The 20,113-nt window shown below is 35.7% G+C and overlaps 2 protein-coding genes and 1 long non-coding RNA gene across 8 annotated transcripts; 1 reads left to right on the forward strand and 2 right to left on the reverse strand.

The window, feature by feature from the left end:
- Positions 1 to 1,285: 1,285 nt before the first annotated feature.
- LOC105685234 (double-stranded RNA-binding protein Staufen homolog 2) lies at positions 1,286 to 10,305 on the reverse strand. Of its 6 annotated transcripts, none has more exons than XM_048652828.1 (10): positions 10,009 to 10,305; positions 9,158 to 9,235; positions 8,833 to 9,053; positions 6,684 to 6,818; positions 5,735 to 6,232; positions 5,290 to 5,501; positions 3,888 to 4,223; positions 3,278 to 3,806; positions 2,970 to 3,181; positions 1,286 to 2,885 (listed from the first exon to the last, which is right to left on the reverse strand). In XM_048652828.1, exons 2-10 carry the CDS (start codon positions 9,208 to 9,210, stop codon positions 2,634 to 2,636), a joined length of 2,448 nt encoding a protein of 815 aa, XP_048508785.1. In that variant the 5' UTR covers positions 9,211 to 9,235; positions 10,009 to 10,305; the 3' UTR covers positions 1,286 to 2,633. The 6 variants fall into 6 exon arrangements, with proteins under 6 accessions (XP_048508785.1, XP_048508790.1, XP_048508781.1 ...); XM_048652833.1 differs by having other exon boundaries at positions 8,833 to 9,081; positions 9,915 to 10,305; XM_048652824.1 differs by having other exon boundaries at positions 9,915 to 10,304.
- On the forward strand, positions 7,875 to 8,708 carry LOC125500369. Its single transcript, XR_007277734.1, has 2 exons — positions 7,875 to 8,010; positions 8,632 to 8,708. It is a non-coding gene; the product is annotated as an uncharacterized LOC125500369 (long non-coding RNA).
- Positions 10,306 to 10,879: 574 nt separating the features above from the next.
- On the reverse strand, positions 10,880 to 19,791 carry LOC105685251 (integrator complex subunit 6). The gene is made up of 9 exons (XM_012399200.2): positions 19,464 to 19,791; positions 19,326 to 19,403; positions 17,946 to 18,185; positions 17,547 to 17,727; positions 16,444 to 17,171; positions 16,041 to 16,316; positions 15,458 to 15,797; positions 14,510 to 15,256; positions 10,880 to 13,990 (listed from the first exon to the last, which is right to left on the reverse strand). The coding sequence occupies exons 1-9, from the start codon at positions 19,578 to 19,580 to the stop codon at positions 13,782 to 13,784; spliced, it is 2,916 nt and encodes a 971-aa protein (XP_012254623.2). The 5' UTR covers positions 19,581 to 19,791; the 3' UTR covers positions 10,880 to 13,781.
- Between the last annotated feature and the right edge of the window lie 322 nt (positions 19,792 to 20,113).

Genomic DNA, 20,113 nt, shown 5'->3' on the forward strand with positions numbered 1-20,113 from the left:
AAATAGAGCCATTTAATAATTTAATAATAAATATAAAAAATCGTTTTAGAACTGTAGCATCAACCTAGTTTTTCCCAAATATCTTATGTTTTATATTGATTATAGTACTTTATTATTTTACCAACTATCTCTATAAGGCGTGTAATACATTCATGTGAGTAAAATAGGGCTAATGTTGAGACTCGATCTGCAGAAGTTTCATCATTCTTTTTCAACTGAATAAGCTGCTCGGCATCACGAATGTTACTCGAAGCAAAATACATTGTAGGTTCGAATAAGCTCTTTTAACATTCTTACTTCACCGTCTTTACATTCCTATTTCGCGTTCTTAAATACAATTCCTGGCTCAGATTTCTGGAACAGTGAATTATAAATTGCGTTCAGACATAGACCCATGTGAAACTACAATGCGATATCTGGGAAAATAAACATTGATCTTGTTGTGAAGTAATGTATAAACAACTTCACAAAATTGGACATCATAGAAAATAATAATAATAATAATAATAATAATAATAATAATAATAATAATGATGATGATGATGATGATGATGATGATGATGACGATGATGACGATGATGACGATGATGATGATGATGATGATATCGGAAATAACAATAGTTGAAATAATAGCCATATCAATAATAATGATAATAATAAAAATAATAACTGTGACAATAGCAATAATACTACTGATGATAGTAATAATAACAATAGTAATAGTAATAGTAGCAATAACAATAATGATGACGATGTCGATGATAATTAGGATGATAACAGTAACAGTAACAGTAACAGTAATAATAATGACAATGACAATGACAATGACAATGACAATGACAATGACAATGACAATGACAATGACAATGACAATGACAATGACAATGACAATGACAATGACAATAATAATAATAATAATAATAATAATAATAATAATAATAATAATAATAATAATAATGACGACAACCGCAATGATGATGATAACTTTAATGATATTGATAATAGTAATAATGAAAGATAACGCGAGTATGAAATTGAAATCGATACACTCATCAGTATAACTTGTAATGTTTCAAACATTTCGTATGCTCACTTAGCGATGAAAACAGATATATTAATTAAAAATTAACGATCATGTATATTTTTGAATTTGGATTAATATTCTAGAGCATTCAATATTAATAATGAATATAAGATAAAGTTGATTGGAAGTGTCAGCACAGAACTTCATGTGTACATTATCAATTATTTAGATGTAACATTGAAAATCCAGACGTTACTTGAATTTTGTTTAAAATTAGGGTGCAAACTAACGATAGATTAATTTGCATTTACCTCCTGTGCTGATCTCCGAATTGCCTACATCCATTATTATATTTTTTTCAAATCTTTCTCGTTTCTAATTTTTTTTTTCTGTTTTTTTTTTATGTTAACGGCATTGTTGCAAAATTCGGAACGCCATAGCAAATTTATTCTCTCGTAAAAGTGTGGTTTAATTATCTAAAATAATCACAGGACGATACGAATTTTGAAATTTTACCTGTTTAATACATTGAAACTTTTAACGCAATAACTTGTACGAACCGGCGATTTACAATTTTACAAGTTATGTACAGAAGCTTCAATGTTGTTCTCTTTTTTTTTTTGTTTTTTTTCGTCTTTTTTCTTATACTTTACTACATTAGATATTAACATGAATATAATAACCCCAGAATGCTTCCAGGCCCTAGCGAAAAGCAAATTGGGGCGTGGAAAGAGTATACATCAAATTACCTATCTTGTTTTTTTTGTTTTTTTTTGTTTTTTTTTTTTGTTTTTTTTCCTTGTATTTTATCTTGTTTTAATCTTTATATTCAAATATTTTACTTTCCTCGCGCAACAAATCACTGGTTCTAGTATCAGACGTGGGCTTATATTTTTTCAGATTGCTTCACGCCTAAATAATATTGAATCTGAAATTTTTGTTTTTCATCTTCAATAGGTACATATATTGTTCCAAAAGTCAGTTGCCAAGTAAAATAGAGAAATAAAAATATTCATATCAAGAATAATAATTTGTTTCAGCGTTCAGCTGAAACAAATCAGACGATCCTATTCATTACTATTCCATCCATATAAGTATAACAGTGTTAGGTAATTAGATATAGTTTACATTCATGGCAATTAAACCGAAGCTTCAGAAGACGGATATAGATGGCCGCATTTTAGCACAGATCTGATAGTTTTTTTCCGTGTTTTCCATTAGTTTTTAGTGTTTTCAATGATTATATTTATTAGTGTGTCCTTTTCATACATATGTGATAAAGTGAAAAATCTAAAGATGGCTTGGGTCAAATATAAATACAACTTAATTACGGAATCGGATTAGATATAGAGTTGAAACAAATTATATTATATTTTCAGAATACATATAATCGCCATAGATAATATAGTCGTCCGAATGAAAAAATAAATCGGAAATGTATCTAGACAGTAACAAATTCTGAGTATTAAATTCATTTCCCAGACGAGCTCGCGTTAGTAAAAACCCAGAAGTTACCAAATTCGAAAATTATTTGCCAGTGGCAGAAAACAGGACATGAAAACGTCTTCAAAATCGTACTTAACGGTAAATTTCAACCTCCCTTTTTGATTTACTTACTGATAGCTCCATTGAGCATGTTGTTTTTTACTTGGTTGTTGATGTGAATGCCGTCTCCAGAAACACCTTTGTCCTTCTTACTTTGTGAATTCGTTACACTGTCTAATCCAAGCTTGCTAAGGGTACGTAATGCTGTGAGTGCTGCTTGATCTCGACTGGCATCTGTAGTTGGCCCAGCACCATGACAAACCTGTGGTGGATCCGTACTCAGAGACACAAGAGAAAGGTACTCGTTATGGTTGCCCTGATGAAAAAATGTGGAATTTTATAAAGCGATCAAATTAATTATATTTTAATCATCATTTGAACATTTGATGCTTCATATTACCTTGGGGAAATCGCTGAACTGTACTTCAAAACTAAGCAACTGAGCTAAATATCTCAGCTGATCTTTGGGGGAAACAACTGCAGGTGCTTGCTGCTGTTGTTGGCCACGTAATTCTTCGGCAACAGCTTGGACACTTGGTCCTCCGCCCGGTTTTGATTCTTGACCACCGTCAACTAATAGAAGTCCAGGAACTAGCTGTCGCCCAGTTGTTCCTTCATGATGTAACGGAAAATGTAATTAATGACATCTATCAAAACACTTTGAATTCAATCACGAGTTCTTTGTCTTACATAATTTGGTTAACTTACCACCAACTGAGTGATTTGGGATTTCGTTGACTTGATCTTCTTCTAAAAATGTGACCTTCCTCGGTTTCCCCTCAGAATTTTCATTCTCTCCAGTCTTGATGGATGGTTTTGCCGGCAGGGGTTGCGGTTTACTGTATCCTAATTGCATTAACAATGCCTCAGCTGCAGCTCTCTTAGCTAGTTTTTTATTCGGTCCAAGTCCTTGAGCAGAATTAGTTCCAACAGTGACTTCCATAATAAACTCTCTACGTCTTGGGGCACCCTTCTCGTCAACGAGTGTGTAAACTGGTTCTCTTTCTCGTTTGGCTTGCTGTATCTGAATGAGACGGGAGATAGGATTAACCTCTTCAGCTGCCTCTGGTTCTGTTCGAAGTTCCTGATAAACTTTGATGAGATTTCGTGACTTCTTTTTTGTTGCCGGTGGTTTACGCTTCATACGTTGTGAAGAAGGATTTTGTATTGTAATAGGAAGTGGAGGGAGTCGTTTCAACTCTTCCAACATTAATTCTGCTGCTCGTTTTTTAGATACCTGAAAGAGCCAAAATAAATTGAAATTATGTATTTCACAAGTGTATTCAATGCCATAATATTCATGAGTATGGAGACTGACTTTCTTCGAAGGTCCTTCCCCGGTTGTAGTTCTATCTCCAACTGTACATTTGGTAACAAAAATTCTGATGTGGGGTTTGCCTCGTTCTGATACAACTTCAAAAGTGACTGCCAGGCCACGTTTTAATGCCGTTTCATGAACAAGCGAAACAGGGCTCTTCAACTCTGCATTAGGATCATCTATCCCAGACAAAGTTCCATTCTCGTTTGTCGCACATGTGTTAGCTATCTCTTCAGGTAAAGGTAGTTGGCGAAGTTGTTCCAGTGCTCGACTAGCTGCGTCGTGACGAGCAGCTTGACCAGTTACACCTCTACCAAGGAATTCACGGTCTCCAACCTAGAAAAATATATGAGGAAATTGTGAACCTTGGCTGTGAGTTCTAAAAGGCTCTAGAAACAAATTTTGTGCTAAGGTCTATATACAATAGCCGAACAAGAGTATTATAGGCTAATGTCACCGTTACAAAGTACCATATTCTTGCTCATCTATTGCCAAAAGACTGCAGAGAATTATGTCAAGTTTTGACGATGGGTGAGCGAGAATACGAAAAATCACATCGGACGCCATACACAAAGTGCGACCATTGGAGAGGCCCATACACGGGCAATTCCAAGTGAACCGGATCAGTCACCTCTCAGATATTTTTTTAATTTGGCATGTCAATTGTCCATGGGGAGTTAGAATTTTGTGCCAGAGGATTTTTGAATTAGTGCAAATTTCGATTTATTATTAACAATCGAAAAATTGAGCAGCGTTTTCTTAAAAAATCATAACTTCGTCAAAAACGATGTTAGATCCAATTTTTGTTTTAACATATACGCGGATAAGGCCACAGATTTAGGAAAAGAATAGATGGTTCCAGCAAAGTTTATTCATCATTTGTTTATTCAACAATTAATTTTTTAATGATTCTTAAAACACTGACGGATAGCACCGAAAAATGAAAAAAAAAATGCTGACATATACTTTGAACTATACTGCAGTCTGTGAATTAATTTCAGAGATGCGTTCGGCTTCATTTTCGAGTAAAAATCATCAAAGTTGGCGGCGCGCGTAAATTCGAGCTCGTCGCCGCCTAGGCGCGTAATGGCGCGGGTCAAACAATAGAGAATAGTCAATCTACTCTCCATCGAACCATCTATTCTTTTCCTAAATCTGTGGCCTTATCCGCGTTAATGCTAAAACAAAAATTGAATCTAACATAATTTTGGACGAAGTTATGATTTTTTGAAGAAAACGCTGCTCAATTTTTCGATTGTTAATAATATATCGAAATTTGCACTAATTCAAAAATCCTCTGGCACAAAATTCTAACTCCCCATGGACAATCAAAATGGACATGCCAAATTAAAAAAATATCTGAGAGGTGACTGATCCGGTTCACGTGGAATGGCCCACACACCTTAAGCGTGACAGCATATAGCCCTTGCTGTTGAGCCTGAAACCCACGATTATAAGATGGGTAACGTGGAGCCAACATTCTAGCCAAATTCCCAAATCCATGTGAGACAAATGGTTGAATCGGAGTAGTTGGAGCTTGACTAAACGTGTAGACAGTCGGCTCGCCACGTTTCATTGCCAAAGCATTAAGTTCTACCGTTGGCGGCAGATGACCTGGAATAGTTGAAGCCCATGATATATGTATTCAGAATTTACGTCATAAGTTCGGCTATGGGCATCTAAGTCAATTTTTTGAAAAAGCATTTCAAAGTGGAAACTTCAAGCTTCAAAATGTTTTATTTCAATAATTTACGAGAATTTTTCACGGAGATTCGAGCATTTGGAGTTGAGCGTTTTTTTGTTTGCAAAATGGGTGTTTTTCGAGAAGATTTGAGGAGTGTAGTTACCAGAAGCCGCGGGGCATTTGCCTGGATGCCCAATTCTCATTGCACGTGCAGGTTTTGGTGGTGGATGTCTGTACCAAGTGTCTTCAAGGGCTTTTGTGGCTGCACTGTGTTGAGCTTTCTTTATACTTGGACCTTCAGCAACAAATTCTTCATCATCCAGTTTCAGAGTTACAGTAAACTTTTTTTTGTGTGCCGGTCCCTGTTCATTGGTTAATCTATATTGGTGTTGTATCTTGTTAAATCGTGCAAGCTCGTTGACAAGACACATTGGAGTTTTTTCTTTCATGTTTGCCAAGTTTGAATTATTTCCATTCAATTGAGTCTGATTAGGTGGACTCTGATTCCTAGACTCTTCGTTATTTTCGTTCGTAGGTGAAGTAGCTTGCTGCTGATTAATTTGTTCCTGTTGATGTTGTTGGGTTTGTTGAGCTGTTTTGCTAGGAAGAGTTCCAGCAACTGTGTTGCTTGGGTCAATTAATCCGACGTTGGCCATAACACCTGTTGATATAGTAAGATTCTCCATTGATATCACATATCACAGTATGCAACAAGATTAAATGTACCACTACTAGTCCAAGTAGCATTTATATATAATGCACTATGTAGCTCTAGTACCTAAAATTATGACTGATATGTATACCATTAGCACAAGTAAAGCAGAGTATTCTATGACCGTCGACTCTTGTGATCTCATATTAATTTACCTGTAGATAATGCCAATGAGATCATCAGACCTGTTACAAACGGATTTTGATGCACCTCAAGTATGTCAGAGAAATTTTCATTGAGACTCCTAGTATTTCAAGTAATCATCCCTAGTTTTTGAAAAAAATCGATCCAAAAGATTTACGTGCACTAGGTATACCTAGGTATACCCATAAGATCCATATGTGATAGATTTGACAGTCTGTTTTGAAGATAAATTATAAATCTCGTAAATAAAACAGACCTTGAATGCAACCTGTTGGCCCAAACAATAGTTGTAGTTCTTCCGGATCAAAGTCTAACGTAGGCCGGTGTTTTCTTGCCTTTGCCATACTTAGCAGAAGCAGCAGACTTATCACTGATATAGAACGGTAGCGAACTAATAAAATTAAATAAATCATATTGAAACTAATAGGATATTAAGAATGGCCGAACCTTTGACTCTGTGTTATAAAACATTTTTCATGCAAATTGCAATTGATTGGAAATTCTCAAACCTGAATAACTTTGGGTTTACCAATGTATAGAACATTTTCATGTAGGTTTCAACATTGTTTGAAAAAGAAGCAGATGGGGAGTTCTATGCTATTTCAAAAGACCAAGAAAACTCTTTTCCAATGATTTTTTTCATAATAGCTCTTGGTTCAAAATATTTTTGTGATTTGTTTGAATTTTGGCGTCCAACCGTTTTCGAATTATGCATTTTTGAAAACTCAAAACAGTGCTATGATCATTTTTTTTTTTAAATTCTCAAAAGCATCATGGCCAACGACGAAAATTTTTCGCTTATAAAAGTGGTCAGATTTGTTTTTACTATTTTTTCCATTTGTTTTTTTCCAATTATCTGTTTTTTTTCTAACTTTTCCCAAATTTTCCCCAAATAGAGTTCACAGGTTTTCCAGCATACACCAAATGATAAGAATTGATAATGCGATTGATGCTCAGAAACCAGCCAACTTTTCATATTCCTACAGGGACATGGCTGATGCATGAAGGTGCTCCTGTGATATAACCTATGTTCCGATGCGTTGCGAGAAAAATCGCGTGTTCTTGACAGAGTCAAAAGTGTACAATACCAAATGATTTATCCTTGCAATTAACTCACTCTTAACTCGAACAGTCATGATGAGTTTTCGGTACGAAAATGCGACTCTTATCACTCGTAAACGAATGTGTAGGTCAAGACGTAATAACAGAAACGGGTGCACCCTGTTTTTGACGGTGAATCCCAGTGTTTCTGAATAATCGGCCGGCAAATGGCGCTGACTAGAATGCATTCCGAAAGTTGCATTTATTGACCACAAGATTGCAGTGGCTCTAAAACTAATTATGCAATGAATCTAGTGGATCCAAATTCTAGAATCTAAGTTTCTCAGTTTATTGGAAAATTTAACTATGGACTAGAGAATTTCTAACATACGTTTAGAATGGAATAAATACATTGTCATAAGATGATTAGAGTTTAAGTTCAGTGTAATTAGCGTAAAAGCGTAAAGTATTTTCAGTGCATTAAACTCAAAGTTCACATTTTCTTGCAAAATTCTTTTCGCGAGAAAAATTCAAGCAGTGTAGTGGGTGTCTTACAATTTACATTTATTCTCTATTTCTTTTCCCAAATATTTATAAATATTTTACTGATCATGTAATCCAAAAATTAATCGAATTTCAGATCATTTCAAATAGAGCTACTAGGAATGAATTAGTCCCAAGAAAACCAGTCAGTAGTGACACTCGAATCAAATTTATGCATATCAATCAATCCTAACAAACTGCTTTGTTTCTTTGTGAGTAGAATGAAAGTTTCAACTAAGATCTGGAGATTGGACGCATACCTTCTAATTTGAGGGTAATAAACCTTGGAAAAATGACTTATCAAATGATAATTGTTAATAAAAAGGGTATTAGAAAAAGAATGTTGATCCCAACTTTCATGTTCATCTTTGAAGTTTCAAATTTGGTCATTAGATTTTATGAAACACAAAATCAGGGCAAAAAACTAAAAGTTAAATTTATCAATGCGGAGTTGAACATTCATTCACAATGTTTACCGTTTTAATATGCTCAGACAAAATACATGTATATCAACTGGTGATGAGTAGCTTTTAAACGTTATCTTCCAAAATAAAAAGACAACTTTTGCATTCTGGGACCAAACGAATGACTTCTTTGGGCATGTTCATTTCTTTTCTTAGAAACTCATTAGGTGTCCATGGCAGTAACACTACATGAAATTATATGAGAATGATCGAGAAATATTGTTCCATATTTATACATACAACAGTCACTTGATGAAAAATACGATTTCTTTGATTTCACCGGAACTTACAATCTCCCCATTAATCAATACTGATCTATGAACTATGATGAATTTGTGAAATTTACAAAATACGAACCATCAGCGTGTTGTGAGTTCATTCCCAACAACACTGGCTGCCGAGGATTATAATTCTCATGAACACGCTGTGACATCTGGTGAGTGGGAAGTTGTTGACGTGTGGTCATTGGCATTTGTTGCGGGTGCGGGCCATGTGGATTGCGGTGCGGATGTGGATGCTGCGGCTGGTGTGGAGGGGCCATATTAGCCTGCTGCATCGGATGCATCGGCCCTGCCATCCTAAAGAGTCATTGAATGGTATAAAAAACTACACAATTATTTGCTCATTGCTCAGATCTGACATAGCCAGAAGCTAATACCATCCAATGAAGTAATGTACAAACCTATTTTGATCTCGAAGTTGGTTTTGCATAGAATGATGTTGGTGTCGTAACATTCTGTTAAAACCGACCCTTTGAAATCTACAAAAGAAGATCCAATTTTCTTTTCATCATTTAAACTGAGTATTTTGAAAATAGTAAAAATAAAATTGGCGACACGAATTAATTTTAAAATGTGCGAAATAAATGTCAAAATGGTCTTAAGAGCCAGACAAGATACTCTTCACGTAAATTCGGCAGTGGAATGTTCTTTTCACAAAATCCATGCTTATTGAAGGGTTCATAGTTCAGTGAGTTCATGCAATGAAAATGTCATCACAAATTCGAAGGGATTAATGCTGATTTGCAGTCGACACAAAATAAACAATACTCCAAAACATGAGATAATTAACTTGGGATGATTTTGTCAGCGAATTAGCGTTACGTCATATTAAAGCCTGGACCTTTCTACGAATTCACGTGCAATGTGAATGCCGCAAAAGTAAATTTTAAAGAATAATATAGGTGGTTATTTAGTGCTGTCCCAAAGTGAGGTTTGCTCCATAATGTTGAAATATTTTCCGTCATTGATTAACAACGGAATTACTAATGTAAATAAGAGCTTGATCTATGACGTGCAATATCTAATAATTTAAGGTGTTCGTGATTTATCATTCAATTATTTAACGTAAAATAACTATTATCTATAAATAAATCAGTCAATACACAATGGGCTTGGTCCGGTGAATACCGCACTAACTTTAAAGGAGTTATTTCTCACCGAAATCCCGTCTATTTCTCAAAAAATTTCTGCCCTAACGGTGGAGAAATTTTGAGCGAAACAGATCCCGTTATTTTATCAAACACTTATCCACCTTTTTCGCACGTTTGGCAAACAGTAAAGAAAATCAGTCTGTAGACTAAAATGCGGCCATTTTGATGTGATCTCAGCCAGCCGCCGCGCCGTGCCTCCCTGCAGCAGAATATCCACCTATCCCATCGGAGACACCCCACCTGCCGTTTTTTTTCTATAAAATGGAAAATGACCCAACATTTCTCTTCATCTCTTGAGTTAATTCCATGTTAATTCATTATGATAATAGAGAACTACATAATTTGAGACAATGACTGAATTGAAGATTCTGCTAACAACACTTCAGTGCTCCGAGAATTGCTTTCGATATGTACGCTATACAAGATGAGTGATCTACGCAGATAGCTGTGGCCACATGTTTAAAGAGCAGCTTTATAACCTAATCTGAAACCGGCTGACGACTAACCTGACGACATGACGTTCCGGAAATTTTAAGTATCGTTTCGTGGTGCCAGTGGTGATTTTGTATCTAGGCACCGGTAGCAACAGCTAGTAATCTCTAGTATCAACTACCTTTCACAAATACTGTAGTGCATCCACTTATCAGAGTTCAATGGGTGCACCTGACTATCCAATTAATCGAGTTGTCATTTATTTTGCACGTGTGTAATCATTAACCAAATTTTCAATTAGGCGGGGGCGGTGAAGCTGGAATTTGAGTGATCTGTCATTGATATTGACTTCTGTCCTTACATATCTGATTTTACATTGTCTAACAAGTTGTGTTGATGCGCTTTAAATTAAATTCAAATAATAAGTATCTTCTACTGATATATAATACATCAGTAGTATCCTTACTTTTTCTATTGCTTTGAACAATTATTTCGAAACGTTTGAAAATTTGATGAAATAATTAGCTTCAAAATAACAAATCTTGTAAATTAATTTTATTTATTTATTTTTTTCATCATTGTCCATCTTTTCTTTTTCTAAAATATAAATGTAAAAATGAAACTATTGTTTCAATATCAATTTGAGTTGTATTCACAATATTTACAAGATAACGTAATTATAACTAATTTACAACAGGTGTCTAGAAAACATAGTCATCCAATGAAACGAAAACAAAAAAAAGAGAACTACGAGCTCATAAATTACATCAATATTAGCCTATCGCAAAACTGGGAGCTTTGCAAATGAGATAATACAAAACATCAATATATCTCTTATTTTCAAAATTTTTTTTTTAATAATTCTTTAAATCTTGTAATCTCAGTGTTATCACAATTATGTAGTTACTTTAACAAATATTTTTTTCCATGAATTATTTTGGACATTTTTGTTTCTCTCTTGCGTTATTCACTAACATTTGTTTCCTTTATCGATAAAAATATCTGCATGGACTCACTCTTGAAGTAGTATTTTTGATTATACTATTCAGTTCGTGTATCACACAGGAAAAGTATCTACTCATGAATGATGTTGGCAACCAGATACCTTTGCTTTATATTGCTGATCTAATATTTTCATAGGTACGTGCTTGCTACTTATAGGATATCGCAGTACGGCTCACAATTGCGTCTGATCGTTTCTTTGTATTTTGCAGTCTTGTATGAGCCTTTAGTAAGAGGCATCAATCTGGCTATTAGATTTATTTTTACAGATTTATGACGCAAAGTACAAAAGTACGAGGCAGGTTACATAGATAATACTCATACTTTCAAACACGCACAATGCATGATAAATCTTGGGAACATTCTGATAAATGTTATAATAATTGATAAATTACAGAATCGCACTTAGTGTTATGCTTCATCAACATTCTTATCAATGTTTATTTTCACTCGGAGCTGTTAAGCGTATAGCATCATTGTCCAATAGACTCAGCCAGGCTCCTCTATTTTAATTTATCTGCTTATTCAATTTCTGTTAATTTACTTATCAACTCCTTAAATATCTAATTCTTGGAACAATAAATAAAAGTTCATTCATTACTGTACGGCGTGTTAAGAAGTTTTGTAAAGGGGTGGGATATTTTTTTCTTTCAATTTTTCCTAATTATAATTATATCACTTATTACATTTTGCAAAGTAGTGAATAGATCTTGCTATTGTTGAAATATTACTTTTCACACATTGTATGATATTCATAAAAGTAACTTTCAATCAGCAAGATAATTATCACTGCCTTAATCTCATACATCCAACTCAAGGCTATGACTTTATTTAAACTTTTTAATGCAATACTTTTCCCCCTACTTTCACTTTTAATCATACTGCATGTCTGAAATTTACATGACATTTATCATCGATGAAAAATAAGTATAGCAACAGTCTAGTACAGACTCTAAAAATGTCTTATCTCATCAATGGAATAATTAGATTGCAGTTGAAAATGTTGCTAAGTGCTTCGGTATTTGATTTCTTTTGTCGAATCTCTACTTCATCCAGAAGTGAACTGTGCAACAATTATTCTCGTTAGTGCAATCGATTTGGGAAATTCTTTGATTTCGATGTATCATACTTTTGATAGAACATTACGAGCACGTATATTTCAAGATTGAGAAAACTTGGCAATATATTGGGAAATGTTAGTAATGGTAATCCTATTAGATACTACAAACTTAAGGTAAAGAATAGCTAACTTATTGAATTATACAGGGTCATTTATACTAGATAGAAAAATACTAAATTGAAATACCGGCAACAAAATGTACAAACGAACATGTAACATCTTTGTTATATGATCATTAAATAAAGTGTTATAGAATGTGCACTGAATTTTTGGATAAGATATTGATTTCAACAAGACAAGTTTCGATTTTCCAGACCTTTTTAATTTAGTAAAATACATGATAAAATATGTTGTTTTGTTTTTAATATTCTTTTCTTGTTTTTTTGTTAAAAAAATTACAGAATGTAACTTTTTACAATGTATTAGACGTGAAAAATCTGTTTCAACCGATTTCAAAATTCAAACAGATTTTGTGCCGCTGTCGCTGCTTCCCGCTGTTCAATTCTTCTTTTATTCTTTCCTCTTTAATCATAAGATTCCGTTTCTAGAGCGGGACTTGGTTCAAGTCAACAAATATAATATATAACAAAATTTACACAGTGATCAACATTTTCATTTGATTAGAGTAGTCTTAAAACGATCATACCTAAAATTTAATATTGGCATGTATTGCGATTTTTGTAACATTATTCCGCCATTGTTTCAACCTATAAAACAAATTTGTTGTTACAAAAATACAGTGTGTGAATTTCTACATAATATCATCGTTATTGATTTGATATGAACTCCTAGAAAATGAAATGTTGGTAGAATTGCTGGTCTTGCGTCATTTGTAATAACAAATTCTCAAGTTGATAGTTATTCTTTAGTCAGTATGGTACCTTTCGATGATTTTCTACTGAAACGTATTTTCAAATCCAAAACATGTTTCCTAGTTATACGTACAAATTTGATTCACGGATGATTCACGCATTGTACTTGTTTTAATTATATGTTTTCGTATTAACAATTCTATCAACTGGATATTCTGGAATTTTTGAGATACGAGCAACGTCGTGGAAATCACATGTTATTACTTTGTAACACCACTAACCTATTTTGCAATAGATTTAACAGTCATAACGATCACGCAAATTTCCACATGAATTATTAAGCCTCACTATGTATGTCCTCTTAAAAATTACAAACGTGCCGTTTTCACAGTTAACTTAACTGAGTTGTTCGAGAGTAAGACGCTTTTGAACGGTATACTTCATATTTCGTGAGAATATCAGTACTTCATTATCAAGACTTTAATGCCCTGTTTTAACTATGAAATGCTTAGCTTATTTTTGTTGCACCATTGTTGTTCACTTTATGATTCATCGTTCGTCCGTCATCTTGTATTGTCTCAAGATATTCTTCTAATAAGGTTGCTAAGTTACGTCGCTTAAAGCGTAACGACTCTTTGATTACGTCCCGCACAAATGCAAGCCGTATATCTAGTGTCCCTTGGATTTGATGCAAGTGTGAAAATAGCGCCGCATAATCTGTAAAATAAAGATTGGGACTTAGATCTCCTTTCTTGTTTTTAATACCGGATATCAATAATATGACGTGATCCAAGCTTTTTCCTGTTTCTGTTGCCCAGAGAATAGGTAGTGCAAGAATGTTATTTCAGCAATTTGAACATGGAAAGTGAAAAAACCGATTTTTTCGAATACATTTTCTCTCTCGGTATTCTACAAATTTTCAGCAGCTAACAAAATTTATGCGGAAGGATGGGGATTAGCAAAACAGAAATAGTAATTTGTTAGGCCTCATTATGTTAGATTGATCATACTAAATGATAATTTCAAAAGTCGGCGGTGGAAGACTAATAAATTTATCACGTGACCTATAGTAAATGACCTATAAACGTTATCAATTACCTCTGACCGAAATTTCAATGACGCAAAATTTATTACCAGATGTGAATGAGAAAAAAACATACTATTTCATTCGAACTCCATCACTCTTTGGTCGTATGGAAAATGACCTAATTATATAAATGAAGATAAAACGCTTACTTTTTCCTCGTCTCCGGACTTCTTTGTATACAGATTCTCTGACGGACAAATTGTGCTTCCTTATTTCCTCCAGCTCTTTCTTTGGTAATGGTTTTTCCTTTTCAATCTTCATTTCACGCCTTTCTTCGACATGGTTCGTTACAGATTCCTCGTTAGAATTTTCTACCTTTACACTGTTGTGACTCTCTCCACAATCATTAACTGGTAAATTAATTTGATCAGTCCTGACTGGATCCAATTTCTCAGATTTAATCTCACATATTGGTGGTTCAACGTTATTCACTGTTACTCGAGATGGTGTAGGAGATTCAGAATGGACGATAACGGGTTCAATTGGAGTTGGTTCAAAAACTGGCATCACTGGGACTTCAGCTAAACCATTCACCAACTTGTCCGGCACAGTTTGGGGTGGTAAGGTCAAACTACCAGAGGCACTTGATGAATTTGATAAATTAATGGAATTGGCAGTAGGCACAACCTCGTTCTTTGTCTCATCCATCCATGGTATTGGCGAACTTGGTGGAGTATTGACAGGCGAATAAGATGGTCTTCTTACGATAACATCTTTAGGAATTGGTCCTGGTTTCCTTTTGTTGGGTGGTGGTCGGGGTGCGGAAGAACCTCCGCTGTCGGAGGGTTGTATGGCACGTTTCAAACTACCCGCCTTGGAATTGGTAGAAGTAGATCCTGCCATGTCTATGTCAGCCTCATCAACCATCATTCTTTTATCTATCTTGAAGGGATTACCTAGAATTTTACGAGAATAACATGTTAGAATGGAGAACAAGGACAATCGTAACAAAAATGAGATTCGATATCGAAATAGAATAACGATTGAAGTGAGAAAGACATCCCATGTCCATGCTCGACAAAATGCCGAAATACATCCAACAACCGATTTTTAGTCAAATTGAAAATACATTGTTTACAATGAGAGATAATACTCACCAAACATGTGTTGTCTGACGGGCGCACTTTCGATTTCTCTCAATGGAGGGGTCATTCTTTTAAGGTATTCCTGATAATTTCCCATTTGCGCTACCGGCATTGAATGGACGTAATCATCGTCCAATAGTTTTGTATGTAACAATCCAGGCTGAAGAAAATTAGCCCGCATTCTTACAACTTGATCCAGTAATGATTTTCTTGGTACATCAAACGCATTTCTGTAACTCTGGGCCCCTCTTTGCTGCTGTTGATTTCTAACAAGTCCGACCACAAATCCACCAAATTCGTTGAGTTGATCTCTGAGTCCTGTGAACTTATCTTGTAATAAAGGATGCGATACCTGAAATGAATGTTAGATTGTAAGAATTTCTTGTGACATGCTTAGTTATTTTGAATTTTCAGCTAAATGCAAATGCCAACAGTTTTAAAATCCATATTCATGAAACAGATTTTCGAAATCATAATATTTAGGTGATATAAAATTATTAAATCTAGATAACAATACAGTAGAAATCGTAATTAGAACCATTGTTAATAAGCATATGCTAAGTAAATTGAGTAACAATTTGAATTAGTTGCTCACCAGATCTTTCTTCAACGGTGTCCGTGGAATAACTCTAACTCCTTCCGTCACCGTCGTTGAGTTACCATTAACTAAGTTTTTATTTAAATTTGCATTGGCTACTTGTTTGGAAATCACTTCATTGCAAAGTCGTTCAAACTCGATTTTAGCTTGATTTTTTAACCTTTTCAAATAGTTTAAAACACTGTAAGATAAAGAGTTGTCCATATTGTCTGGGATTAGTGTCTGAGCGAGTGGCGCAGGTGCACCCATCCGAGTCAATGCTCTCCTCAATGACTAGAACAATTAAATTATTTTCATTGATTTTAATACAAAATTAGATTCAACTAAACATCTGACAAGTAGTAGTCACAAGAATTTCTCGATGAAATGTCAAGAGCATGCAAAATATTTCTTTACTTACCGAAGCATAGTACGTGGGCATGGTCCGCATATAATTTTGAAATTGTGTTCTCCATTCATTTGTTGGTTTCAACCGATGTACCTTGAAAAGTTCCTCCAATAGTGGCAAGAGCACTGGATAATTATATGGCATGACAAATAAATTGACACAGGTAAGGTTTGTGCTAGCTTTTAAGTATCCAAATGGATGCCCAACCTCACTTGATTTGTAAGAATTAGCCACAAAAACTTGCCAGCAAACCGTAGGCTGTTTTCTTGCAAGTATATATTGTGTCAGAGGACTTGGTTCTAGTTCATATTTATCAAAAGGTAGATTGTCAATGACCATTGGCTCTTGACTGGTACAAGTGAACTTGACGTTTGGATGTGCAGATCTAGGTGGCAACGAACTCGCACTCAGATCAGGCCAAAAACTTTCAGGGATTGGCCAAAACCCAACCGCAAAACCTTTTTGTGCCGATCGTGGTACATAAATGAGCCTTCGACACGAGTGCCAGGCAGTATTACCAGGTGCCATTGGGTTTGGTGGATACTGGGACCTTGCACCATTTATTAAAGTCAATTCATCTTCATTTTCATCATCGTCTGGATGCTGTGTATCATTTGCCAGAGGAGGTGGATCTGGACCAATTTTTTCAAAGTTTATTACAACTCCAGACTGGACCTTCTGAACCAGTGAATCTATGCACTGCATCATCATTCTATGTGATGTTATGCAATACGAACGACCTGAGATAGGAGTATTATCAGAAATTAACAAGGAATTTAACAATGATCAAAAGTTTTTCTACATCATGCCAATAAAAAAAATTGAATTTTCAAACAAATAGATAAATACACAAGCACTTGAATACCTGACATTTCTACAATGTCTTACAATTACCTCAGGGCTTGATAATACTGGACACGATTCTTTGCAAATATTTTCAAGTTTCACTAGAGAAATTCTAAGGACTTACTTGAACATTTCAAAAATAACAGAACAATGTGCAACAACATGTGATCCATGCATCATGCATAACTGTGAAGTTCTGATGCAAAAGCAAGTCTGTCTATGATTGATTTGTATGAATTCAATGCATTAAAATGAAAATATTTATTTACCTCCCGTAACTTCGCACATGGCATCGATCGGTGATGAATCGCTAGCTACAAGTCCAGTGTCTCGATCTATAGCCGGAGTACCAGACAATCTCAAAACCAAGGAAAATAATCTTTGATCCCATCTGAATGGTTCTTTGGTCAGTTCTGTGCCTGGTATTGGGGAATGCATTGGTAGTGTAAACTGTGAATGAAAAGGGCATGGTTTTAATTGCAAGGTAATTGATTCACCATTATAAAAAGATCATGTCTTCATACGAGTCAATAACCTCATCGTTATGTGCGTTACCACCTATACAATTGAAAAGTTTATTGACTCTAGAATTTTATGATGTTGCTTTATGAGTTTGACACGATTCGGATGCAATATGCAAAACGATGGGCAAACAATAATTGACTTACATCTTGATGTACTCCTCCATTAGCAGTGTACTTTCCACCATCCGTGATCACAACTATAACCGAAGGTTCCAAATAAAATGGGCATCTGCCTTGACCATATGTATCAATGCCAGTCTGCATACGGTTGATATTGAGGACATCTAGGGCATGCTTCAAAGCTGCACCCAAAGTTGTCAAACCAACACACTGCAGGTTTTTCAACTCATTCATGAATGTTGCCAAGTTTTCCTTCCAGCCTGCCTGTTAGTATGAAAAAATTTCATGCATGAGATCTCTCAGCTGAATTAATCAGCCTCATTTATTAACTAGTAACAAGCTGGATCTAGTAATTTGGTTACATGTAAGGCAACATCAGCATATCCCATGTTCAAGGTTCTTACATCTGAGACATGGTGGCTCGGCTATAATTATAGCCCACTATATTTCAGTTAGAATGTATTGTGCCTTTCTTGAGATTTTGGAATGCCTGTGTCATACCTCTAATATGTTAGTGCAATAAAAAATGGTTCAATTCTATTAATTAAATCTGCATCATCAGATAGTAGTGATTTCAATCTCAATTATTAGAGCGACAGCTTTGCAGCCACTTTTGATGCATCACCAGACTAAAAACGAAAATCTGTAGTTTTTAAATACTCGACAACAGGTGTAGCTAATCATCTAGCAAGGATTTATGACAATTTCAGTTTGATTTTGCAGATGTTGATCAAAAGATCATCTAAGACCATCATCAACTCGAAGGACTTTTTCAAACGTCTAGATTATCTAAATTCAAAAATGATGTGAAACCATGTGTGAAACAAGTAATGTACTGGAAATAAAATCAACGTAGTCATGTGATCCAGATCATTCTTCCTGCAGACAATGAGTCAAGGGAGAACATCTCCTAGAAGTTCTATTGATAATTATTTGTTGATAACTATAGTTAATATAATAATAACAATGTCCATTAAAATGGTAGATGAAAGAATCCGATGGTGAAATTTGAGTAGTTGTATGTTGGCGCCCGGGTCCCCAGGGCTGTGTCAAGACAATTCGTGGCGGGCGCTAGGGGGCGCACTAATCCAAGTTTTGTGCCCCCACCATTGGTCATCGGCATTACCCAGTATGCACCTCTCTCTGTTCGTCAGCGGAGGACGAGAAAACACAGGAGGCACGTTGATCCACGTAAAATAGGAATAATTTAACCGAAACCGGGAATAATTTCCAGGTTATCGTGATCACGGGTTGTCATCAACCCATTCGTGAAGCTATGGATGTAGTTTTTTTGTCCTTGGGTTGTGTTGGATATAAAAATATAGTCGAAATCCGCCATCGGGCACAGCCAACGTAAGGTTCTTGAGTCAACATGGCAGGGGAATGGCTGAAACGCGGACGTACCTTAATATTTTGAGGAGGTTCTTCGAATGTTAGCAGCATATAACGGTCCCCGCGGCTCTCCGGCGATCTTTGTCGTACCTAAAAAAATTTAATTTCGGTTAAGGATATTGACGGAGTATCGTTTGAAATCTAGCGTACCTTAACGAAAGTCTCCACCGCGCTCTTGGCTACGTCTAAGAGCGTAGGGCGCCCGCCCAAATAGGCCCTCTGATTCATAGAGGCCGACGTGTCGATCAAAAAGACAATAATAGTCATTTTGATTTAATATTATAGCTAATATATATCGTATCCGCGATCCAAACTAGCTAACTAAATGCCCTAGAGCGTATCGCATAGCAGCGGCCATTCAACGCTCCCTACGTCCGATGTATGCTAAGCTGCCGTGTGGACAGCAGCTGAAATGCACGGTATTGTGAGTTGGGTAGGTCTGCTCTCGCAGTCTCTTTGGTCTTGCTCCCTGCGAGAATACCACGTGATCAAAAACCTGCCCTCTTATTGGCCACCCCCACTTTTCCTCACAACGCGCCGATATTTCATTGTGTTAGTTTGCCGATTCATTTGTGTTGTACTCTGTATGTGTAAATGTGTGTTCCGTGCACCCCATCGCATGTGCTTCTTCTATTGCTACAAAACTACGCGAGAGCTGCTACCAGCTAGAGAGCCACGTCCTTCCTTCCTCTTTTAGCTTTAGTTTTACTCTGTCACACTCGCCCACCACCACACTCCAACACCACTCTTATGAACACTCGCCGTTCGTTCGGTCACGTCACGAGTACCCGGTACCGATG

The sequence above is a fragment of the Athalia rosae genome, chromosome 1, assembly GCF_917208135.1.
Source record: "Athalia rosae chromosome 1, iyAthRosa1.1, whole genome shotgun sequence".
Lineage (NCBI taxonomy): Eukaryota > Metazoa > Arthropoda > Insecta > Hymenoptera > Athaliidae > Athalia > Athalia rosae.